General features: G+C 41.7%; 3 protein-coding genes and 1 long non-coding RNA gene across 4 annotated transcripts in view; 1 reads left to right on the top strand and 3 right to left on the bottom strand.

The window, feature by feature from the left end:
* veph1 (ventricular zone expressed PH domain-containing 1) overlaps nt 1-4270 on the top strand; it is a 96046-nt gene extending 91776 nt beyond the window's left edge. Inside the window, exon 15 of the mRNA XM_067594415.1 lies at nt 231-4270. Within this exon, the coding sequence (XP_067450516.1) occupies nt 231-413 (183 nt within the window). The 3' untranslated portion in view covers nt 414-4270. The remainder of the gene's footprint in view (nt 1-230) is intronic.
* A 76-nt stretch (nt 4271-4346) lies between these two features.
* LOC137185898 (uncharacterized) lies at nt 4347-6850 on the bottom strand. The gene is made up of 3 exons (XR_010928928.1): nt 6303-6850; nt 6119-6177; nt 4347-6006 (listed from the first exon to the last, which is right to left on the bottom strand). It is a non-coding gene; the product is annotated as an uncharacterized lncRNA (long non-coding RNA).
* A 2356-nt stretch (nt 6851-9206) lies between these two features.
* Nucleotides 9207-19460, bottom strand: ccnl1a (cyclin L1a). The gene is made up of 10 exons (XM_067594413.1): nt 19135-19460; nt 18840-18914; nt 18033-18142; nt 15970-16090; nt 15664-15728; nt 13179-13278; nt 11833-11937; nt 11420-11673; nt 11202-11300; nt 9207-11107 (listed from the first exon to the last, which is right to left on the bottom strand). The coding sequence occupies exons 1-10, from the start codon at nt 19372-19374 to the stop codon at nt 10636-10638; spliced, it is 1641 nt and encodes a 546-aa protein (XP_067450514.1). The 5' UTR covers nt 19375-19460; the 3' UTR covers nt 9207-10635.
* Nucleotides 19461-19592: 132 nt separating this feature from the next.
* The window catches only part of lekr1 (Leucine-, glutamate- and lysine-rich protein 1), an 85187-nt gene continuing 78235 nt past the window's right edge, over nt 19593-26544 (bottom strand). Inside the window, exon 12 of the mRNA XM_067594412.1 lies at nt 19593-25227. Coding sequence (XP_067450513.1) covers nt 24775-25227 — 453 coding nt within the window. The 3' untranslated portion in view covers nt 19593-24774. The remainder of the gene's footprint in view (nt 25228-26544) is intronic.

Below are 26544 nucleotides of genomic sequence, written 5' to 3'. Positions count from 1 at the left end.
AAATCTTGTCTGTAAATACTATGAAAATGCTTACATTACAGCTCATAACATACATATAAACCACTATATGTAAAGTGAAAAAAGATGTATAAAACCAAATTCTATCAATCTTAAGACTGACAGCAAGTACACAGTATTTACAGCAACATCCTCTCTCACTACAACTTCAGCTTTCAGTTTGGCGTCATCATCTCCTCTTTTTCATTCATCATCCTTCTTTCCGTCTGCAGGTGGTGGCCAAGAAGCGGCGGGATCGGGGCCTGCCGCGGGCCTTTGAGATCTTCACAGACAGTAAGACGTACGTGCTGAAAGCTCAGGATGAGAAACACGCTGAGGAATGGCTGCAGTGCATCAACGTGGCCGTGGCCCAGGCCAGAGAGAGAGAGAACAGAGAGGCTACCACCTACCTGTGAGAACAACACTAACACGGATGCTAACATGTCCACATGTACCTACACATGTTACTCATATGAGCATGAGTAACATGTTCAGCTGTAAGGCATTCAAGGACAAAACATTGCAGCTTTTTAGAGGATTGGGTGGAAACAATGAACAGAAACACTGCCGGTAGCATTTCTTCATATCTGTAAAAGATGGTCTACGACTTGATCCCAATGACAATGTGTAAAAAACATAATCAAAAAGACCCGTTATGCAGTATTTATTTTTAGAAATAAGACTTTAAATAAACCAGCAATAAAAGGCTCATTGTATGGTGTGTATCCCTGGTTACATATTTTTTAAAAATGACTCCCAGTAATTACTGTTACACCATGGAGCTGCTTGTGATGTGATACAGCTGTGGACCATCATCGGTGATTTTAATGAATGTTACAGTACATAAGTGTTAAAGACTGACGTTACACGTGACGTGTTAAGATGTTTTTCACCTGACTGGACTGTGCGGGATGGAAACGCTTTCTGCTTCAACCTGGAGACTGCTGTGAGCTTCCACAACCAAACCAAACCATCATCTGTGGAGACTTTGGATTTCCGAGTTCAATGATGCATGATGATTGAGATATGTTTGATTCCAAAGTAGTAATTAGCAATAAAAACCTAATAAAAGCACACACTACATAGCAATAACGAGATTGAACAGTTTCTCTTGAAAGCATGAAGAAGAGGAGCCTAATGGACAGCAGATGGGAAGAGCTTTCAATACCGGAGTCCTGTGTGTGTGTCCATGTGTGTGTGATAGAGAGAGTATGATGTAGGCTTAAAGGAATAGTTTGACATTTGGGAAATACGCTTATTTGCTTCCTTGGCGAGAGTTAGACGAGTAGATTGATACCACTCTCATGTCTGTCTGTGAAATATGAAGCTGCAGCAAGCAGCTAACAGCACCCCTGAAGCTCTCTAATTAACACATTATGTGAAGTAAAGATTTGTAGTTTTACAGGGGATTATGTGCCAGACTTTTTTGTGCAGTGCTGGTAGGTGGATTTTGTTACCTTCAGAGACAGCCAGGTGAGATGTTCCCCCTTGTTTCCACTATTTAAGCTACGCTAAACGAACTGGCTGCTGCTGAAACATCATACAGACATGAGAGCGAGAACTTATTTCCCAAAATATCAGCTATTCCTTTCATATACATATCTTTTCATAGCTGTACATACTCAATCCAGTGTTTTCAAATAATTTTGTAACATGTATTTTCCATATTTTGTTTTATTCCAACTATTTTTCCCCCCAAAAGTCAGTAGGCAACAACTCAAGCTGACTTTCAACAGTGTTGCATCCAACATATGAGAGTCCCTTGTTTAAAGAAAACATATTGGCCCTTTCTGACACTTAAAGACCCATAAGAGTCAATGTGGTGGTCAGGTTTCTGTTCTTTTGCAATAGCTATATGGAGTGGGCATTTTTGGCTTCCCCTCGAACAAGAAACGTCTGTAACAATTCACTCTGTGTTTTACCAGGAGCGGTCTCAGCTGAACTGTTGCTTAATCGTGGGGTTTAGACCACCGATCTCTAAAAGAAAACACTGAAGTAAATGAGTGGTTTCCTTGCGGATTTAGTAACTGTGCCAATTCAGTCATGCTGATTTAAGACAATTCAGTGAACAGTTTTGTTTAGACATCCAGAGACCAAAGGCGATACAGCAATCTCCCTTATTTCAAAAGAGGTCCTTTCTAAAGGTTCAAGTTGAAAGGCCGGTGTGTTTTCTTTTAACAGTAAGATTACATGAAGCGGAGGATCAGATTTTAGTGGACTGAGAGTTTCAATCAGGACTCTCTCTTCCTCACATCTATACAACTCATCATTTGATTAATGGCAGCCTGTGGCAGAATATGTAGAGCGCTGCTATATGTTGTATGTTACTTACTAACCAGCCTGACACTTTGCTCTCGGCTGGATGCAGACGACAAACATCTTGACTCAGTTAAGGTCTGAACTGCCTGCGCCAGACAAAACGTTCACGGTCGGCCACAGCAAATCAATTCTTTTGTATTATGTCTTGATGTTTTGATTCTTATCTGGATCAGCTGGCACAGCCGAGGTGTGTGTCCGCCCACAGGTGAATACATTGCTCTCCTCCTCTCCGTTAATAAATGCTTTAGTTAAATATATAACGTATAATGTTCAGGATATTATAAAGATGCCTAAGGTACTCTTCATCTTAACTTGCGTGACAGACAAACAGGTAGTCTTTGGTTTGTCCTGGAGCTGAAACCCTGTTAGACATGTGTACATGCAGACATAACACTGGCTTTCCCACCGGGTCACGTTACCACTGTTTGTACTTTTAGCTGCCTCTCCCCCTACACAGCAGAGCTGCATCTGCTTACACATAATATTATTTACATCATGCCTCTCCTTCACATTTTGATTCCCTCTTTCCTCTTTTTTTTTTTTTTTTTTTTTTTTTTTTTGATTTGTGACCTACATACACAGCTGGCTTTGCACCCCAAAGTCTGGGGGATTTCCCACATTGACTGACACACTTAACAAATACTTAAACACGCTAAGCTAAGATGGTGAACATGGTAAACATTATACCTGTTAGCATGCTGACAAAGAAGTGTTGTACCTAACAGCTGCTGGTGTAGCTGTACACCCTTAGCCTTGTAACTGCTTCAGGAAAATTACTTACTGTCAGATAAATCACAGTTTCACGTACCAAATTGACTTTCAAACATTTTTGTTGAAACCCTGATAATTGACACTTTCTTAACTTTCTGTCCTGTGACAAACCACAACCACTGTATCTGGGCACTGAACCCCCCCACCCACCCACCCAACACACACACACACACACACACACACACACACACACACACACACACACACGTTAATCAACTATAGCTGTTGGCAAGCAAATGTTACATATACTGCCACCTCTAAGTGAAGTTCAGAAAGTCCCCTGCCATTCACACTAAATGTACCATGAAGCTGACTTTACTGTTTTAGTCATGCAGTGTTGATTTCTTGGTATTTGAAGTAAATGTCTGATCGTGTGAATGTCAAAGTTGTCTAGAAGTAACAAAGTTAACACTCTGCCGTCACGCTGCCATCTTGGCCTAGTTTCCAAGCCTCTAGGGCCAATATTTTTAGCCTAAACAAGCAACTGATCCTCATAAAGAAATGCATTTGCAGGCAGCTGCATAAATACTCTGTAGCATCTATCTATCTGTCTATCTATCTATCTATCTATCTATCTATCTATCTATCTATCTATCTATCTGATGTCTCACACTGAATTGTGAGCTGTTACTGTCATTACTTTACAGCAGTGAGATTACATTTTAGTGAGCAGACATTAGGATGGGAACATGTTACACTTCTGTAGATTTCAACAATCACACACAGACTGTATATGTGAAGCCGATTGACACAAGTATTAATGTTTCTGAATGTAATAAAAGAAACATTTTGAACATAAGTATCATCTTTTAGCAAAAAAAAATCACAGGAACGTTTTTTCACTTTTTACTGTAAAGTAAGTTGTTAAATTACATTTGTTTGATTTTTGATATAAGGCCGATATTTATTTTTTACAAGTGCTACTGAAACACTTCAATCATGTCTGTAAAGACTACTGAAAATACTGAATGACAGATTTTACATTGTCGCTTCTGTGTCTTCCCTCGTTTTTATATTACTATTAATTAATATCGCAAACAAATGAATGCTGTATTTTACTGACAATGAAACTGGTATTGTTATGGATTGTATATTTGCCTGCTGCACCTTTCGCATGTCTGACACTGCCTTCTTGTCTTTTTCTTGACAGAACTGTACAATAAATCTTTATCAGTGAAATCAATGACAGCTTATGATAAAAAAAAAGTGCATTTTTCCACAAGTATTTCTCTTTCTGGGTTCGGTTTTGGTCTCTTTAAGTAATAACACAATAATAAGATAATTAGAGATACTGAATGATGGTTTCCTGGATCTTCACAAGAGGAAATAGAGAAATTGTTTTGAACAAACTCGGTATTGTTTCTGTGCAAGTCCAGCTTTAGCTAATTTGTCCAGTTGAATGCACTTATTGGACTGACGCACTGAGCCTTGCCCACAATAAACATGATCCTCTGGCCAACAGCTCCTATCTGTCGCTTCAGTGCTCCCTGCAGAGAGGATGCTCGCTCACAGAGACACTGACAGCAGTATGCAGTACTAATCTCTAGGAGATCATTACATTACATCACAATGTAAATTACAACTGGGACAGGAACATCAGTTTAAAGACGCTGCGTTAATGTTAAACAGACCTACAACATGTAGACAAACACACAGAGACAAAGGGAGAATTACTAAAATTATTCCATACGCCCCCCAAATAAATGAAACCATTCCTTCCTCCATGTGTGCAGCTTGGTAAAAGTTTTCTCTGACTCCAAGACCTTCATGTCAGATCTCTCTGCCAGTCCGTCGTGATTGTTCTGATCCAGAAACCAGTTTCACACATCAGCTGAACTGAGGCTGGAAGAGCTGATTACTCTACATTCCCAAACTGCCATTGTGTTCCCATTTCAAGCATTTAAAAGCACTCAAAGAAACAGATTGGTCATACAGGAAAAGAAAAAAAAAAAAGCTGCAGCAGCTCAAATGCGAGCTCCAGAGGATGACTCAGTGTGTAGTATTTATGGACCCCAATAAATAGAGATCATATGACTGTATGATATTTGACAAAAATTGAGTCCATAACTTATGCATTGTCAACAGCAGAAAGCACAAAACCTCTTGAAGCTGTTAGAGTTGAGCTGAAATAATCTGATCCCAGTTCTATCAAATAATTTGTTGAATATTTGGAGATGTAATTTCTGCTTTGCTGAATAGAATTGGACCACACTTAACAGATGTTCTCAGTACACGTGAAAAACAAAAATAACTGCAAACCTTTTTTGGATGTTCATACCAAAAACTATCATTTCTGTGTCCACCATAAATATCTGCCGTAAGCATGAGCGAACATAGCCTCCTTTGTAATGTAAATGTCATTGCTTGGCATAAAACACAAATCCAGTATTTGTATTCATAGTGTAGGTCACAAGTGACAAGACATTTGGCATAACAGACATCCTTGTCCCGGGATGAGGAAAATATAAATTATGTGCCTTCCACTCCACATCCATCTCTGCAGAGAGAAAACGACACTGCAGATCCTTCCTCCCTAACACATCACCAACAACAGGAATTATAACTGACAGACATACACTTGCCATCATAGGCAACCATGATATTGTGCTTTCAGAAACTTTGAATCTATACACTGTATCTCTGTTACTGAGCCCCAGTCTCCATTTCATAAGGACCACTAATAAATAATCTTCCAGCATGAGACTTTCAGTTTGCTTCTGCACACTGTCTTTCATTTTTGTCATTAACCAAGTGAAGATGACTGAAATTTCTCCTCTTTGAGTTTGTGGAAGTCTTTTCTCAAGTTGCCATATTCAGTTCTGAGTTGGTCGTACTTTTGACTGAGACTTTCGTATGCTACTCGTGGGACCATAGCCTCAGCTTCTTCCACTGGTTTCTCTGGTGTCATTGGATCATCAACTGGAAGACGTTTGTGAAAACAACGATAGGGCCAAAGCAGTCTAATAATTCTGTATGACAGCTGTAGAAAAAACATTATACAGTACATAAAACATATTTTGAATGTTCTCACCATGGCAAGGAGCCTCCTGTTCCACTGTCTGACTTTCTCTTTTCCTTTTTCTTTCCAGCCTTAGAAGGATACAGGGCAAAACACAGACAAAATGTAGAGACTGTAGTGAAGAAGCCTGCACACAAGAATTACAGCCGATGGCAGTACCCTCTTAACCACAGTTAGAAACCTCAATTTGACCTACCTCTCCAGCTTTTCACAGTCTGGCCAACCTGCGCCGTCCATAAAAAAACACAGGGGGGATGAATACTGGGTTGTCTTCATCCATAGAAGCCTCTCCTACAAAATAGCTTGCTATCAAAGTCAGTCTAGTCTGTCTAGTCTAGTTCGCTCTTAATAAAGTCACAGTTAAGTCATTACAGTGTGCGGTGGTTAATTTTGATTTTCACCTTATATGTTCCTGCGACCGACCAGCACCTGTCTGAAAATACTGGCTGTCCATGGGGAGTTCTGTCCTTTCAGTCTAGCTTATTATTAACTACAATACTGTTTGGTTGGTTGGTTACTGCTAGCTACTAGTGGGGGCTAGCAAATGTAACTTCCTGAACACACCTGACACATACAACTAGCTAACGAAATTAGCTAATGTGCTTAGAGAGTTACAAAAAAAATCACCTATTCCTCCCAGTTCCCCAATTTCTGATAAGGTTGGCATGACAAACCTTTATATCCATTCCTACAACAGACAATACTTTATTTAACCTTATCTGATATGAAATGAAGTGTGCACTACGAACAATCCATTCTTCTTATCTCGTTTAACCATAGTTGTCTTCTGGGTTTTTTGACTGGCAGTGGCAGCTGGGGTGCAAAAATTTCAAGTCGGAGCCATTACTTCTTCAATTCTGGCACCCAGCAACACAGCAAAATGACATTTTCAGTAGGTGATTCAGCCTACTACTCTGAGGTGATTTGTGTTTGCCTCCAGCTAACACTGTGACGCAATCACTACATAGGCACTAAAAGGGTCTGTTAGATGTGACACTTGTTAGCAAGCAGTTGCTTATTCACACATCAAGCAGTTATGGAAAAACACTCCATTTGGACTTGTGTTTCTGGCCACATGGCAAATACTGATTACAATTTTCACTCTCACTTTAGCTCTGTTTTTGGTCTCCACCAGCTCTTTAGGGTATATATATCTTTAGTTGCTAAATATGTTCACCAGCTATTGGCTCTGTCTGCTGTTTGGTGCTGGGCAGGTATTGCACAGTGGGTTTGTAGAGTCTTGTTCACTCAAAACAGCTACCTGCTGTAGCCGAAGGGAACTGTAGAAAATATTGATTATTGATGCAAGTGGTTTCCATGAGCTGTTTTTAGAGGTGTCAGTGGTGGATGTGTCAAACCTTCACCAAATCAGTTCAGACCTGTCTGCGTGGTTGCTTAGATGTGGGCAAGGATAGGTTACCACTGAACTGGATTTTTGTCAGGTTGGATCTTTCACAGACCCACACAGAGTAGACTGAATGACTGTAAGCCAACTATAGTCTGTCTCAGTGGTGTATTTGACCATTCACCTGCTAAGGAAAGATTTACACACATCTGTCAGGCTAGCAGCCAGGTCACACTGTACATATAGCAGTGTTTAACCTGCGCATGAAGGTGATTTACCACCACCATAAGCGAGACAGCGTTAGCCAATGGTTTGGCACAGTACTCTGCCTTCCTGTTGCACAATTTGTAAAGCATCAGACAGCTTGACAGCGTTGTGAACGTGCATGCATGCATGTGTTTGTCTGTGTGTGAGTGTGTGTCATTTCAATCTTGCACACAGACACACACAGTGGTCTGGGCTTGTCTCCAACCGTTGCCATGTTTATTCATTTTGGCTTCCATTGTGTAAATGTCCCTGATTTGGACATGTTGTTTTTCAATGGATGACACCACATGGAGCTAATCACTGGAGGGTCACATCTAATCTTATTTATAAAGTTATAACGATGATGTCTGAAAGAGGTTTTCCTCGCTGTAATCATTCCTCCTGTTCATACTGGCTGTTAAAAGATCCCCTTCAAATGTGCTTTCAATGTAAGTGATGTCGGCCAAAATCCACATTGTCCAGTCCACACAGTCATTTTGTGCAAAAATGCATGTAAAAGTTTATCTGAAGCTTATATGAGGCTTCAGCAGTCTGAGTTAGTCATATCCAGTGGATATCTGCCACGTTTTCGGTCTTTGTAGCATCAAATTCCCTCTTTGTGTTTCCTCAGACAGTGCTTTCCTGTTGAGCTGCAGTGGAAGTGGAGTGACAAAAAGAGGGACTTTGGAACTAAAAAGACTAACGTTGAAAGATATCGACTTGATTTGACTCATTCGGATGGCTGAAGCTTCATACTAGCTTCAGATAAACTTTTGAATACATTTTTGCACAGGACTGTGGATTCTGGCCCCCATGCATTATGAAGGGATCTTCTAACGGCCAGTATGAACAGGAGGAATGATTAAGGCAAGAAAAACCTATATATCGATGTTCATTTGGGCTCCTGACTGTTGTTTTAAGACAGAGTTTTAAGATTGTGAACCTGTCCTTTAAATTGTTTAAGGGTTATTTTGATGAATTTTACACTGTTGTGTAAATGTGATTCATCCCCTTCCGTTCTGTCTTTTGATTATATATAGACAGTCAACTCCAAACATGGACGTCTGCCGGAAAACATGAGAACTTACATTAGTAAGGCCAGCAGCACCCTCTAGCGGCCATATTTCATATTAAAAACATTATACCGTTTCCCCATCCAGCTGCACTACAGCAAATTTCTAAACATAAATTACACCACAGGTAAATCTACTAGATTTCTAGTAATTAAAAACTTTGCAGTAAAGACAGGCACTTCCTGTGACATTATTTATACACTCACATCTGTGTAAGCAGGTTGATTAACTGCACAAGGGTCTTACACTGTGTATCACCCTGACTCTGATGACTTTCTCTTTACAGAAGCAACCAGGATCTTGAAATAAGGGTCATGTATCTCCCTTTGTGATAATAATAGTTTGTTGTCATGAGTCCCCTGTAGGACAAAGAACACAGACCAGATTCATTTCATTACAAAAGGCGTGAATTAGAAAAAAAGTAACAATCGCCCACTTCAGCGGCATAACTCATTTATTATTGAATAAAAATTGGACATGAACACGTGCAGACTAAAAACCAGTGTAACAAATTGACAACCCTAAAATATTTTGAAATCAAGTTTGCATCCCCTGATGTAAAAAAAAAAGAAAAAAGGAAAAACAGTCTATAATCAATTTGCTCTTTTGAAACTGTACAAAACACAGCTTAAGCAACAAATATATGTCAAAAGAAAAATAAAAGGAAACAAAAACCACTCGCCTGCCAGTCCCTTGATGTGCAAACATAATGATCGTTCCTGAATGATCGTTTTTATTTTACATTTATTCATTCAATCCTTCCACTGAGCAGTTCGCTTTTATAAATCAAAGCGTTCACATTGTGTCAGTGGGCATCAATCCGTCTTTACACTGTAAATAAGTTTCTTCCCCCCCCAGAAGTCCAGAACTTTACATGTAAAATCAAGAACATAAGGGTAGGCTAAAGGGATGTAGGTGTGTAGGGCGGGGCATCAAGGAATAAAAAATAAACAAAATCCTATAAGTGGAGGAGAAAGTGACAGGTCTGGGTCTGATGTCGCACTGTGTGAGTTAAAGGAGCCCTCGACCACTGATTACGCGTGATGAGGTGGGTGAAAAAAGGCTCAACACTAGCTGCAGCATGCGGATGTTAACTGCTACAGCCAGGGTTCCTCAGATGCAAACCTTCAATCTACAAAAACACATCACCAGCCAAATATCAGCTACGTGTGTGCTGTTACAGAGTAGAGTTAAAGCAATGGATTTTTGATCACCAAAACAACTGTGCATGCAGAAGCTACACTATGTGTAGGTTTCAGGCAATTTCAACACTTTTTCCATTAATGCTTCCAATGTCAAGCCTTAATTACTTTTTTTTTTTTCCATAGGGACAAACATTACTTTTGCTAAATGCTTTGTTTTGTGACTAGGGCCAAAAAAATTTAAAGTTGAAGAGAATTAACATTCCTGTAAATTAAATAGTTTTAATAGTCAGAAGGATGCATTTGAGAAACCCAACTGTGTTGCTATATGGCTGGCAATACACCCTAAATGAAATCCTAGCTGGCATGTTCTCTCAGACAGCTGCAGTGCACCAAATTTATCTACATTATTGTTCACCAACTCCTACAACATTTCAGCAATGCCACCTGACTGGTTTGCAGGCAGCAGATATTTGGTTTACTTTGATATTAGTTGTAGACCGTTTACATTTTAAGACGTTGATAATGTGTCTATTACTGTGACTCCAGCTGGCATGGACGCCATTAAATGAAAAGACCAGGAATCACACTGATCACCACCGTTGTTTTTCTGATAGTGAACCGTATTCAACATTCGGAGAACATGCCAGATTTGATTTTGTTTGGAGTATACTGAAAACACTTCTGCGACTATCAGCTCCAGAGCTAGTCTGTTGGTGTGTCTCAGCGCCGGTGACGACTATGTCCTGAGTGCCCACTACTGCTGTGGTGTTTGCTTTTGTGGCTACGCTCTCTCTCTCTGTCCCTGTCGTAAGACCGAGACCTCTCCCTGTCCCTCCTGTCTCCTCGGTGACTGCCTCCTCGCTCGTGTTTGTGTTTCTTTGAAGAGAGGTCGAAGGAGCTGCGGTCTCTGTCCCTCTCCCGCTCTCTGTCCCGGTCCCTATCCACTTTGACCGGAGTGCGGGACCTCGACCGAGAGCGCGAACGCTTCCTCTTGTGGCCAGATCCTCCACCTCCACTGTTGCTGTGGCGGTTGCTGGGCTTGGAGTCGCTGTTGCTGTGGTGGCTGGTCTTAGACTTGAGGTGGGGAAGGAGGGGCGAAGGTGGATGTCGCCGAGGTGATGGGCTGCGACTGTGAGAGCGAGAACGTGAACGAGAACTGTAGGTCCCTGAGCAACTGCGTCTGCTGTTGTAACTGTGGAAAAAGAAGAAAAATGAAGATGAGTTTAGCAAAATTACCTCTTAAGACAGCCGACTAAGAAATGTCTGAAGTGTCTAAGTGAGCTTACTGTCTGCGCGGGGAACGGGATCTAGACCGCGAACGTGTTCTTGAACGAGATCGACTTCCACTTCTACTGTTCCTCCCAATCTTCACCTCTTTCCTCAACCTGATAGGAAAAAAGGATTGAGAGTATAAACATTTTAGAAATAAAAAGAAAAGTATTAAGGAAAATGAGAATGACAATCATTAAATTGTCCTCACAATAAAATAGTGTTTGCTTCTTACCCGTTATGTGGACTCTTGGTGACCTGAGTCCGGTTGTCTGGCTCCTTCTTGATTTGTTTGAGGGTCTGGGGGTTAGGGGACTTCTCCTCCACCTTGACCACATTTGGGGATGAAGGTTTGGATGCAGGAGAGAAGCCACCCAGTGTGGACAGTGCAGGGGTACCATCAGGGTTCAGGCCTTTAGCCTTCAGCTTAGCCTCCGCTAAAAACACCTTCCTCCTCTCCACCTCCTTCTCAAGCTGGTCATAGTTAGGCTGAGGAAGAAAAAGCAGTCAGCTCACCCACAGACTACACAAGAGTATAGTAAAACTGTATAATATGGCATAAATAAGTAATATGGAATGAACAAAAACTGGCATTGGTGATGGAACTGAGTCACTGAAATTGGGGGGGGGGGGGGTGTTGAGTGTTACCTTCTTCCTGGTGTAGAGTCTAAGGGTGGTGATGCAGATGTCTTTAATCTCATCTTCACTGGCTCCAAACAGCAGGTACCAGTGAGGTCTGGAGGGCAGGGGTATCTGGGAAATCATGCAAGTCAAGACTTTTAGGCACTGTACTGCAGAGCTTTAGATGTTTTAATTTGATATTTGGTGTAAAACATTTTTTAAAAAGACCATGAAGTATATGCACCGATCAGACAGAACATTAAAACCACTGACAAAGTGAATATCACTGATTATGTCGTTACAATGGCACTTGTCAAGGGGTGGGATACATTACACAGCAAGTGAACAGTCAGTTCTTGGAGTTGATGTGCTGGAAGAAGGAAAAATGGGCAAAACCAAGTATCTAAGTGACTATGACATGGGCCAAATTGTGATAGCAAGACGACTGGGTCAGGGCATCTCCAAAACAGCAAGTCTTGTAGGGTCTTCCCGGTATGCAGTGGTCGGTAACGTCGAAAAGTTAAAAGTTACAGAAAGACAATTGGTGAACCAGCAACAGGGTCATGGGTGCCCAAAGCTCACTGATGTGTGTGGGGAGGGAAGGTTAGCCCGTCTGGTTCAAGCCAACAGAGCTACTGAAAAGGTTAATGTTGGCTATGAAAGACAGGTGTCAGAACACACGGTCCATCACAGCTTGCTGCGTAGCCACAGACAGGACAGGCTGCCCATGTTGAACCCTACACACCACCAAAAGCACCTACAATGGGTATGTGAGCATCAGAACTAGGCCATGGAGCAATGCGAGAAGGTGGCCTGGTGTGATGAAACACGTTCTTAGATCATGTGGACGGCCGTGTGCGTCGTTTACCTGGGGAAGAGATGGCACCAGGATGCACAATGGGAAGAAGGCAAGCTGGTGGAGGCAGTGCGATGTTCTGATCAATGTTCTGCTGAAACCTTGGGTCCTGGCATTCATGTGGATGTTACTTTGACTAACCACCTACTTCAACCTTGTTGCAGATGAAGTACACCCCTTCATGGCAACGGCATAACCTGATGGCAGTGGCCTCTTTCAGCAGGATAATGCCCCCTGCCACACTATAAAAATTCTTCAGGAATGGTTTGAGGAACATCGCAAAGAGTTCAAGGTGTTGCCTTGGCCTCTAAATTCCCTAGATCTCAATCCGATCGAGCATCTGTGGGATGTGCTGGAAAAACAAGTCCCATCCATGGAGGTCCCAAGGGGACCTACACAATATTAGGCAGGTGGCTTTAATGTTGTGGCTGATCGGTGTACACCCCATCATCTCCATCTCAAAACAGGGCAAAAGCACATGAAACCTTAAGTTAGAAAAAGAAGCATTTCCTCTCACCTGCAGAGCTCGGGCAGCGAGGTATATGCAGGCACAGGCAATAGTCTCAGCTTGGAACCTCACAAACACGTTTGTTCTCAGAGTGTCATTCATGTAGTTCCTTTAAAGACAAAAACACAAACGAAAACATAGCATCTTCTCTACACAAAGCCACCTCTCACCCTGATCCACACCTTTTAATTCATTTCACAGCTCTAAATATGAATTATTACTGCAGGTCAATAACCTGCAACATTTAGCAACTATAGTTCTCACTCCTCATCAGGGCTTTATATTTTTTCCATTTACTGATAAAGACTAAAAACATTTGTGGATGATTACTTCTACACTTAACTGTGATTGGTCACTGATATACTGGAGATTATGTTACCATTTGCTGGATTTGACCATTTGAGGCACTGAAGAAATTTTAAATTTAACTTAAGCCCTGATAGCTACACAGACTACAGCTATACATTTTTCAGTTACACAGTGCTGAAGTGAGATATGCATTTTGGTGTCAAGTTTAACTTTGTCCATTCTCTCTGGGGCATCCATGGGAGTGCTGTATGTCACAGGTCAAGCATGAAGACACAAATGGGAAATATAATCTACTGAAGGCCTGCCAAGACCATCTTACCATAATACAATCAGGAAGTCACTATATTAAGACTAATAATGATTGAGACAATGACACATGCCTTACAAAGTGGGGAACATGCAGGCATACAGATGTACAAAATTCATCTAGAATGCAGTTGCCACTTTCAGATTGTTAGATCTGAGGGAACAGGGAGGCGCAGCATGTATGGTGGCATGCACAACAGATAGTTTGTCAGTGGCAGGTTGATGTAAGCACATGATGCAACACTTCCCACTTAATATATGCCTTCCAGCCTTGCATTTAAACAGACCCCCATAAGACCACTGATTCTATTTGTCTGCTAGCCCATTCCACTATGCAGCATTGTAAGATTTATCTAAAGGACATTAGGTGGCAAGCTTTGCCTTACTACTTAAGCCAAGTGCACTACAACACAGATTATGTGTCAGTGGGTCGTCTAGGACAATGGATAAATTAGATTAGCCATTGGGAGAGCATTAGCAAAGTCAGAATGACCAGGATGTGACTCAGACAAGTACAGGGTGATGTGAGCATCTATGTCCTTAGGAGACATAGAAGTCATAAAGACAAAAAAAACATGTGAACAGAAACACGATGGTAAAACCCCCTGACTAACTAACCTGACACCCATCAAAAACTACAACCAGGCAAACATACAAAAAAAAAAAAAAAAAAATCACAGCAGTTTCCTCTCTCCAATGGCGACACTTTCCATATGGATACACTATGTATCAATTTCCACTCATTCAACTAATTATTTCTAATCGCTTGACTCGAGATTAAGTGCAGATAACTGTTGAAAACCTGCCAAACAGGGATTACTTCCAGTCTAACCTGCCTTCGACAAACAACCTATCCTGCACTTTGGCAGGTCAGTGTCAAACTGTAAAGCCAACGCTACTATAGATAACACATGGCCGTTGGATTCTGACTGCTGCGTGGGCGAGACAGGTCCTTGGAGGCAAAACCTGAGAACTGGATCAGCCTGTAAGACAGACACATGTCTGGACACCACGTCAGTTGGGGACAGGACATAGTATACTACTGTAACTTTTTAAAAAATAAGGCAGGTTAACTGGTCAAAAACGTTATTCTGTTCTGGCAAAGTTTACTTCAATGCTAGATGCAAGTAAACTAGCAAAAAGTCAGAATATAAATACATCTACTTGGCAAAAATAGGTATTACAATTGAAACCTTGGTAGCAAGACCAAAAAATACAAATCCTTTTGGACACCCAAGAGAAAACAAGACGATGTTGGCTGTTGGGAAAGGCCCGCCCGCCCCCTTCAGTGAATCTTGGCATTGGGATTGGCTGTCTGGAGAGGGGCAGCCAGCCAATAGGGGGAGCTTCCTGAGGTCATGTGGTTGAAGGAGGCAGAGTTCAGAGGTTCTTTATGTGACTTACCAGCATGGACTACCCTTTAATCAAAGAGTAGAGAGAAAGGACAAAGTTAAACCAAGTTCCCTGGGCACCGCAAACCAAAAAGACTTTACAACAAAGCCATGTAAGGGCAGACAAGAGAGTGAGACACGTAACAGGTTTGCAATAATACAAATTGCTCCATCAGAAAAAGAGGTGGAAGGGTTAAAATGGAGTGAGGGAATGTCGCAGTCAGACCTGGGCAAAATAGTTGTTGAATGCCTTTCAAAGTTGTGCTTCAAAACACAAGGGGCACTACATCACTTATCTGACAGGTGTTGTTTCCACATATGGATCTGTTCCAAGTTCCTAGCAGATTAATCAAGTGCTCTTCAGGTAATTCAACCATTTGAAACTAGTTCAACTTTATCTTTAGCCCAGGTCTGGTGGCACTTCTTGCAGATATGACACAGGTTGCTGCTGTGGGGGATGGTCAGTGGAACACGAGGAAGAAACTTACCAGGCCGTCTGGACCAGTGTTTGGTTCTTTTCACATTCCAGGACTTGAAGGTACATGACGATAATCTGGAATGATAAAATGGTTGCATGTTACAAAACACACAAATGACTCCAGGTGTGCCATTGTTCAAGCTGAAGCCTGTTCTGAGAAGTGAGAATAGCGGAAGTGAGAGATGCCTGTTCTGAGAACTGAGAAAAGCGGCTTCCTGTGTTGTTGTATCTGCACAGAGGAGCAAACCTGCAGCTACACTGCACTACAGAGTCGCGGCATAAATGCTTAGTAATAAAAACTTCAACATAAACTCACCTTGTGGGGATGCTTGACATGCACACAGAAGCCCAGCTCCTTCAGGACCCGCCGTTCCGCTTTGATGACTTGGTTTTTGGTGTTAATGTAGTTCTGATCAAGTATCAATGAACTTGGAGTCCTATTTTATAAAGGAATCAAAATAAAATAATGTTTCCCCCCTTGCGAAATGAAAGTAAAAAAAACAAAACAAAAAACAAACAAAAGCAAAGTGCCCTTCTGATTTCTTGTACTCTTTTCTTTTTTCCCGTTTCAACCAACTCAAAGCAACAGGTTTAACTGTTAACATGCCTGACAGTCTGCTGGGGTTTGTGGACTCCTGTGGTTCCAGTGGAAGCTTATGGGATCTGCAGACAGCCCTCAACCTCAATCACCCTGTATCACAGCTTTCACAGAAATAAACTCGTTCGTTGACCACATCACTGCTTCAACATGCAGACGCTATTCTACAGCCTTCAAACCTGAACTACAAACTCAAATGGCATGCAAAGCTTTTACAAGGAGCCATCTAAGATCAATCTGACTTATTACAATGTCAAGGTCAGAATACAAAACACACTAGTTGTGTACAGCCAGTACGCGGAAACAAATACAAGCAGAACAGTTAACCAAATGACAACTACTTCTACCTCAACTGCAAACGCTACAAAACAAACCCACAAAACATTGTGTTTCAACAAAGTGGGAGATCGTTTAACTTGCCACTGTTATAAAAATCTAAAAATTGTATTTATGTAACAAATATCCAAAACCCATCAGGGTGGAATCATGATAATATTGATACAATTTGGGTTAGATAAATTTTGATTGATAAGCCTCTTCACAGGCTGTGTCAGACTCTGCTACCACTATACGTTTTCTGTAATGTACTACCTACATCACATCTGAAACAAAACCCTGACTGACATCCTTCAAACACTTGTAAGTAGTAAACAGCATTTAACCATTTAAGAATCAACAACAATCAAATTAAAGATTCAAACCTAGTAATTTGATGTTCCAAATTAAATAAATTAAAAAGATGAATATTGTCATGCTACAAACCACATGCACAGAAGAAACTTCCAGGATCAACATAACTCACATCTAAAATATTAACTTACTGCAAGTGCATTATGATTGTTGGTACGTTTACTTTAAAGCCGAGTCAAACAAACTACATATAATGCCAAACTATCGAGACTATGGTGCATGCACTGACCCTAAACAAGACATACAAAGTAACTGCTTAACCTACAAGAATCCAATCATTCTACCGCCAACGAACAAGGTGATATTTCTATAAAAGCCATGAATAGCAGTTGGTGAATGGAGTTTTGCTTTTGAAGCACAAACAAAATATATGGTGAGGAGCAGTCAGAGAAGAAAACTACATTACCCAATGGTCCGCAGATTGACGGACAGATACCCAAAGCTTAAGATTGAACCACAGGAGTCCTCAAGGTGCCCCAGGGGCCAAGGACCTTCGGCCAACCTGTCATCCCCGATCCCAGTGCCCCGCGGTGGCTCAGACCACGGGCGTCTCCCACAGGAAGGGGGTGGGGTGGGCCTGGGGGAGGAGAGAGACCCCCTCGCATCATGGTTGTCATGCCGACTGCTTCATCTTACGTACCATTCCACATCACCCAGGCTTTGGTAAATGTAGCTGGTCGCTGTTAGTTGGTTGCAAGGGAAAAAAGAAGCCAAGTTAATGCCAAGGTCTACAGTACTGACATGAACAGATTTCTATGAAGACAAAGGCACACGCAAACAACGCAGTTGTGCCTTGTCTTTCAATGCACTCCAGTTTTTAAAGTGCGTTTGTTGAGAATTCAATTTCAGTGTAATGTCAAACTTAGATGTTATATGTAGACATTGACACTTCTGAAACTACCAGTGTAGAGGAAACTGAAAAGTTTTAAAATGGTTTAGAGTACATGGATAAACAGAAGAGCACTTTCACAGCAAAAACAGATCAACATCATACAACATTGGATAAAGAAACAAATGCAATGCAACATGTTCCACGTAACAAAAAACATTATTTCCATAGAGAGAAGACTGGATTCAATGTTGATGCTTACTTTTTGCCTCTGATCTGTCTCAGGTAGTGGAACACATTGATGACGTCTCGTATTCGTCGTGGGGCTTCTTCGATCTTGGATGCCAAGTTGATACAAGCCATAGCAACAATCTGGAAAGAGGGAAATCAAAGCAAAAAGTTGGAAGGAAGAGTTCCATGCCTAAGACATGCAACCAGCGGTAATGTGACCACAAAGTTGGTCTATATGACGAAACGTGCAGCACGAGAACAGACATTTGTTAACTGTCAGCAGATTTCGTAATATTTTCCCTATTTATACTATGATAGGTATTAATTAACTTGATATTAGGATTATGAGAATTAGTCCCTTTGTGGGGACGACTGTAAATATATTGTCAAGACAGCTTTATAAATCACACTGAACTCACGATTTTATCATAAATGTGTTGGTATACAACATACAAAGTTGCGTGTACCGTTATTAAGGATGAATTAGTTTAGTGTATATGATTTCGCCTTTGTTTCTTTTACGTTATTACCTCATTGTTGGTTGCTGAAACATTATAAACTTTACTTTCGGTTTAATAAAGTATCTATCTAATATTTAAAATCTGTCGGAAAGTTTGAAGACTGGCTGTCAGGTGAATATACAACTAGAGGAAAATACATGTGTCGATCCAGCGTCATGTCTGAACTTTTGAGTTTCGTATTGTTTCGCACTGATCTTCACATTGTCCCTTCATTGTCTTAGAGCAGTTCAAAAAGACAACGTATCGACAACATGGCTGCCGGGAACGTAACCATGACGTTAAGCTAGCCAGCAACACATTAACTTCAATGGACTTACCTCAAAGCTGTGCTTCACAAAGGACTTGGAGTAGAAAAACCGATGAAAAAGCACCTGCCCCGTTGCCATTGCCACCTGTCGAGAAAAACACAGGACACAATGTTTAAACTCTTGTATAATCTAGCCTGTCCTTACACAATGGGCCGCCGCCATTTTAGCTCCACCACGCCAACATGAGCAAACTGCTAACAAGCAGGCCGCAACGTGTTGAGGACTACAAAAACACACCAGCTTGTTGCTCAGTGTCCATTCACCACACAAATATGTTTAACATTAGGTACTCAAGAAGATTTACCTGCGGTAGCCGGAGAAGAATACCCGCCGACTGAATCAATTCACACCCAAGGATGCGAAGGTCGGTCTCCGTGCTCAGGTCGAGGCCATCCAGCATCGACGGCGTCGGAGAGAGCCTTTCCTCTGGTATGAGAGAGTTATCGATCGTGAGGTACACCTCCGAGTAAACTTTGTCACCAATAAGGATGCCATCGTTGTTTGTGGACGCGTTGGAAGATACAGATAGGGGACCCGCGGCCATCTTCGCCCGAACAACAGCAGTTTCTCAGCTCAGCCTCGACAGAGCGACGGCGGAGCAGGATGAACTGACACAGCGCGTGACGTCACTGCCCTGTTGACTCTCAGACGTTAGTGCACATCCGCGCTGCTAAAATAGTCCAGCAATGTTGAATTATTGAGCAAAAGCATACATACCTTTCCCCAAAAGCGTTCACAAACTGTGTTCAGTATGAAACATGTATTAAAGCTGGCCCTCTTTCATCAAGTAATCACCATTCACCCTTTCTTTATTTTGTTCATATATTTCACATGTCTACATTACAACTCACTATGAGCTAGTTATTTAAGCACTAAACAATTGTACAGATATTTAACGAAACAATCGATCTCATATACAATGTAATATTGTTTCCACCGCTTACACTCATTACTGTAAATATGACCGGATGCTACCTTCAAGATCTCCACGTGAGCTATGTTTTTCCAAAATCAATCGTTTTGGATCATAAATGATAACAAACCGACCGACTAACAAAAACAAAAGTTGGCTCATTTTTGTCCATTATCATAATAAAACCCCATGTATGTGTCATTGCATCGACACGGCAAACAGCAGAAAATGTAGCCTATATGACTACTATGACTACTCATGTCTCACTTAGCTTAGTCTCCTAACACTAGTAGATGTTATTACACGGTAGTAATGTTTTACCATAGGTTATAACATTTTTGCTGTTGTTTTTGCTTTGTTGATTGAAGTTCACATAACTTCCCCTCGGAAATAGGCTACAAACCATATAAACGTTCTCGGAATCGCGTTGTTAAAACTTCCGACATCACCCGAAGGCAGCACGAAGCGAGTCACCACCAACGGTTTCAGTGACGTAGGTTACTGGAAAGTCCGGACCTCTCGCCATTACCTCTGGAACATATCCATCCGCCCCTCACAAAAAAAGGAGGAACAGAAGAAATGATTGCGGAAATTATCAGATGTTAGTAAGAAATAGGCGTTGTACGCCCAACTTACTCAAAATATACGTTTCGTAATACAAGTCAACCAATGAAATATACAACTATCGTGTTAGGGAGGGGTGGGTTAAGTGTTCTAGGATACAGTACGAACTGTATTTTAAGACTGTGCGAAGTACAGGTCGTCAAAGAAGGTGCAGCTCCACATGCTTAATTAGTTCAAACATTGTGCTCACTCACTGTTCAGCCCTCAGGATTTTTATAGCCTGAGGCCTTGCAGTAACGCCAAATGGACAGCAGAGAGAACTAGAGACCCACCAGATGTTTCTACCAAGAAAAGCTCCCTGGGGGTAAAGAGAGCTAGTGTTGTGAGGACTCATAACACTGACCTTGGACCTTGTTTGGCTACAGTTTTACTGTCAACAACTGATTTATGGGCCTAAGCTGCTGTAGTGTGTGTTTGTTTTTGTGAATGGTGTGTCTATATACACACACATATTTTTTTGCTGGATTACTGTCTTTGTTAGTTGCAACACTTACCAGCTGCGCAAAGCTGGTAAGTGTCCTGCACGCCAGTTTGTTTTCAGTCATTTGAGTTATTTCACATTTATTAGGGTATTTGCAACAGGAAAGCAGAATATCGACTGAGATGGAGCTCACATTATTACCTAATCTTGAGGCCCTGCCTTGTAGAAGAAGGGGCCTCTGTCAAATGTTTTAAGGCCTCAAATAATATAGTTTATAAGTGGTTCCCAAAAATGAGTAAAATGAAGCACTTTTTACTTGTCACAGCATGTAATCTCAGATTGTTTTATTTGAATAATTGTTAAAGGTTAAACAATCCAATATTTCACAAAAAAAACTTTCTTTTTACTCTTTTGTAGCCTATCCCATTAATTATCTTGTGACCCCTACAATACATCTTGTGACCAAGTGGACAGATCATCAACCACTGTTTTAATTTTGTGCTCACATGGTGCATATTCCTAAATAACAGTAATCAAATTACCACAAATTAAATGACACACGGGAAACGGTGCCAGGTATTTTACCAGCTCAAAAGTTCTACTTCTTTTCTGGGTCTGCAGGCAAAAATAGTGAAGTTGTAGGTTGCTGTGTACTTGATGGGAACCTGCAGGTGACAGGGCACACACGCAACATCTGAGGCTATTGTGAGCTATAGCCACAATCAAAAACATGGCATAAGGGCGTACTTTCATAACCTGTTTGAGGCTATATGTATGGCACGTAAAGGACAGACAAAATATCCGCACGAACACACACGTTTACCTACCTCAGTTTTACTGATACACCACATGAGGTGGCAGACTGAGGTCTCATTGTCCCTGTCATTAACCAACACCTACAACCAGCACCTCCGCCCCCGCACTTACGCAGTTACCACGACGACAAGAATACTGAGCATTCTTTCTCTGGTTGCCTGGGTGACACTAATTATAGGGTGTGGGAGGGCTCACGGGACGGCAGAATACCGGAACGACCATAACGACGCAGGAGAGAGGCGTTCAGGGACGCCCAGTGACGAACAAGGGCTTAGTTATACACTCCCTGCAGTGTGTGTGTGTGTGTGTTTATGAGCAACTTGCACAGATTCCCCAGGGACACGTGTGCATGCCTGCCCTGCTATGATAATTACTACGAGGAAGAGATCACACTCTGAGTGCGTGTGCGTGGCATGTGTGCATGTGAGTGTTTGTTAAGGGGAGATTAAATTTGAATGTTAAAGAGGGATCAAAACGTCATTCATATCAACGTAATAGGGCTTTATGCTTCGTGCCCTCTTACGCACATATCAAGATGTAGGACGGCTTTCAAGGAGTTGTATCCATTCAGGCGAGATCTCTCTCTCACACACACACATGCCCTGGGGCTCTTTCTCAAACAAACACACACACACACACACAAACCAGGAAGGACACCAGGTCAAGGGCTACAAAGCAAGGGCACAAGCAAAGGAAAAAGCCCCAGTAAAAGAGCAGAGGGCAATAGAAAAGAGAGATGACTGGATCAACAATAAAGTGAAGGCATAGATAGTGAAGGAAAGGCTGAGGGGGAATTGCTTTTTAGCAACAGGACGAGAGAGGTTGAATACCAAAAGAAGGCCAAAGAGATTAAAAGAATATTGACACAGAGACAGATTTAAGTCTGTGTGCCAAAGATAAAGAGAGAGCGTGTGTTTGTGTTTTGAGGGAGGCAGAAAATGTTTGCGGTCAGAGCAGAGAGTGTGTTGAAGACTGAGTGTGTGTGTGTTGTGGGAGAAAGAAGGAACAGGGATGTGTGTGTGTGTTAATGCCTCTGTGATGGACATAGAAAGAGGTGATCTCTTCAAATACGCAGCACACGTGCATGTCACGGTCAAAGGAAGTATAATGTGGATAAAAGGAAAGGTCAAAAGTCAGAAGTGAATATGCAGGGAGAATGTGAGCAGTTGTCAAAAGGTCAGCATGTGCCTGGAATAAAGCAGAGTATCAAACCTAAATAGCTTTTTCAGTAGTGACTGAAATGTGTGTGTTGCACCAAGTATCTAAGTTTGCATTAAATGTCTGATCTTATTGACTTCTTTCATCAGATAGTTCAAATCAAAATTTGGCCAGTTGACAATTTAATCTGCACTCAAGGTCCACTTACTCTTTTTTTTTTGTGTTTTGCTGTTTACATGATTAAAAATCAGCCGCCAAGCTCAACCTTTAAGCCAACAAGGACAAGAAAAAAAAGACTCCATCTGCAAATGAAGATTATGTGATGCAGTCAAAAGCTCAGGAACCAGTGAGTTAGTGGACCTTGAGTTTAAGATTGTTTTATTAACTGCTGTTTCCAAGATCAAGTCACCTCACACTATATTAAAAGTACTGAAAAAAAATCAAACAATACGCAGCCCTGCACTGAAAGATTTCTTAATCTGCCACACGTACATTGAGATGATAACCATACAATCGATGTCCTTCAGCTGCGTTACGTAATGACAAAAAGTGAGAAACGTCGGTGTTGGGACAGAAACAATCACTCACCGGAGACACGTACGCGTGGCAACGTCTCATGCGATGAGTAAACACACACAAGGCCACACACAATCACACACTCAAACACAGGAAGGCAACAAGAAGTCAGCTGCAAAGTACAAAATGAATTTGCCACGTTATTCACATCAAGGGAGAGTGTATTGTTTGTTATAAAGGGGCACTTAAAAAAAAACCCCCGAGTGAAGTCACCTCAGTCAAAAATAACACATTTATAAAATAACCGTAACTTTATTAGGTAATCATATTAAAAATCTTAATTTCTTTATTGGGAATCTGTGATCGTCAACTTGAGGAAAAAACATGAACCAGTTCGCTGAGTGCAGTAAGGAAATGTTCCATTTAATCCTTTGACAAAAACAGAGGAGGTAGAAAATGAAGTTTTAATGGCACATGATGTTCATTGTTCAGTATTTCAGAACGTCCTCTCCGCACGGACTGAGCAGATAAACCATATGTGTGTGTTCTGGCAAACAGAGGAAACACTGGCAGGACAAAATCATTATCATGCCACCTTTCTGAGTGAACGACATGCACGTGCGCAGCATCTCGCAGATGGACTGGGAGAGCGGGGCACGGGGAAGTCACACCGAAAAGCTTTCCATGTGTGGCAGTAAGCAGGGAAATTAGTTACGTGCCACACACACACACACACACACTTCACGCATTTCTCCCATTATGCCAATTCATCCCAAATGTAGAGGGAGAGGAAGGGAGAGAGAGGGAGGGAGGGATGGAAAGACCTTGCACGGAGTGAATGATGTCAATAACACACAAAGCCTGAGGGGAGAGGGTTGGGTAATTGGTGTGTGTGTGTGTGTGTGTGTGTGTGTGTGTGTGTGTGTGTGTGTGTGTGTGTATCTGGGGGTGCTTGCCTTACAGTTTCTTTTGTGTTTGCCTGCCTTTTGTTTGTGTCCACGGGTGGCAAGGGACACGCTGTCATGCTCCTTCAGCCCTGCCCTTGTGACACACTGTGTGTTTGCGTGTATCTGTGTGTGTGTGTGTGTGTGTGTGTGTGTAGATACTATGTGCGTGCGTGGGTGTTTGTCTGTGAAATCCTGTGCGTGCCAGTGAGACTTCGTGAGTCGGGTTGTGAGAAAACAAGTGCATGTCTGTCGGAGAGTGTGTGTCCTGGGAGTTTGCTGGTGTACGAACAGGACTCAGCAGTCGTGTTTTGCGCATTAGGTGTGTGCTAGTGTGTACATATGTCTGTGTGTGTCTTTTAAAGTCAGGAAACTGGTGTGTGAGGCAAAGTAAAAGGTGTGTATTATTACATTTTAGGGGAATATTAAAAATGCTATTAAAATGATAGTATTAATATAAAATACTATTTCAAAACAGCATTAAAATATATTTTATTGTGGAAAGTGCAACAACTGTTTCATAAAAATACCGTCCTTCATTCAGATTGCTTTTTAAAGTGTCTCCTTCCTCCCAATCACTAAATTGACCTTCTGTTTGACTTCACTCACTGTGCTGCCTGCTTTCAGCCTGGGCAGCGTCCCCTCTCGCCTTTTCTCACCTCCTAACACCCCACTGCCATTCCAGGACTCCAAACTCCTCCCTGCTCCTCCTCCATCTGCGCCCCGGCCTCTGTCTTTATCTGTGCAGGCAGGGGAAGGTCGGAGTGTGTTCGGGGAGGTTGAGGAGCGAGTGAGGGGTACCCGGGCTTGACTACTATGCAGATGGAAATGCTTGTTCCCTGAGGGTGTGTGTCTCTCCGGGGGTTGTGCGGGGGATTTGGAGGAGCCTTGATGAGACGCTGGGGATCGCAGCCCGTGGAGCTCCTGCTGAGCTTGAGACAGAGCTGCAGTCAGCTCCTCCCTCTCCTCACACTCCCTTCTTACTGTCTCTTGGAGTAACGCCACCTGGAGGGCAGCAGGAGAGAAAAAAGAGAAATGTTGGTTATTTCCAGTTAGTGAAATAGTTCAACATTTTGGGAAATAAACCAATTCACTTTCTTTCAGAGAGTGTAAAGAATTAAGTATAGACCTGGACCTGTTTAGTTTAGCATTGAAAATGGCTTTTCAACACCTCTAAATCTGCCGTATCTCACTTGCTTGACCTGTACATAAAGAGATACTGTATGTAAAAGCTTTTTGGTTTTAGGGTGTTGTTATGAATCTGAATAATGTCCTGATAAAACTACTGGCTGGCCACAGTTACTGTGTACAGCGTCCCGAAGTCTTGTAGTCACAATGAAGATGACAGGTTTAGTGCTATAGTTACAGTACAGAGACAAAAAACACAACTTGTGCTCCCAAAATGTATCTGGCAACTCTTATCATAGCCAGAGACACTGCACACAAGTGCTGGGCGGATGGATAAACTATTGTTCAGCAAAAAAAAAAAGATATCCTACATTTAACTACCCCTAAAATATCAAACTGTCATTTTTAAATTTCTGTTAATGTCAATTCTAAAAAAACTGACTGAAGACTAAAAGTAAGGATAAAATAATTTAAAGGTACCCTGCAGAGTTTTCTCATGAACCAGTAGTTTCTGTTTACATGTGGTATTTCTGACCAAAATGCATTGTGTGTATCTTTGAGGTCCAACAAATGTGTTTGTTCCTCATAAAACATTTTTCAAACCTGCATTGTTTACATCCATGTTTACTAGCTAGCACTTGTAGAAACATAGCGCCATAGCTCTACTAGTGGTCAAAAACTACACAGAGCTCCTTTAAGATAGACTTTCATTGTGGTGAAGGAGAGAGTGCAAGACTGAGGGAGAAAACAGAGTATGGTTTGAGACAGAGATGAAAAAGATAAAAGACAGTGAGGTGAATGACATGCAAAAACAAAACAGAGAAATGCAAAACAGAAAAGTGTTGCTTCAGCAGTTTCAGCAGAGCAGTTTGGTCAGGATGCAGAAGAAAAATGTGGTCGTTCTGAGCCACTTGATAACACTGAGAAAGCTGCACAGTCAAAGAGTTTCGGTCAGCGAGACCCACACAGGCAAGCTACCCTAACACAGTCACAGCGATCTTGTATTAATAGCCCTTACAGCACGGTATTATGCACTAAAAAAAAACACACCAAAACCCACATAGACATAGAGTGTGCAATACAAACACCTGCACAGAGACATATCATATAGACACACTAAACTAAAGACACAAAAAGATGTACATAAACTGTGCATACAGATGAGAAATATACAAATACAGAACAAGTGTTTTC

This window comes from Thunnus thynnus, chromosome 7 (assembly GCF_963924715.1).
Source record: "Thunnus thynnus chromosome 7, fThuThy2.1, whole genome shotgun sequence".
Lineage (NCBI taxonomy): Eukaryota > Metazoa > Chordata > Actinopteri > Scombriformes > Scombridae > Thunnus > Thunnus thynnus.
Note: the sequence above shows the minus strand (reverse complement) of the source record. Positions and strands in the feature narration are given on the sequence as shown.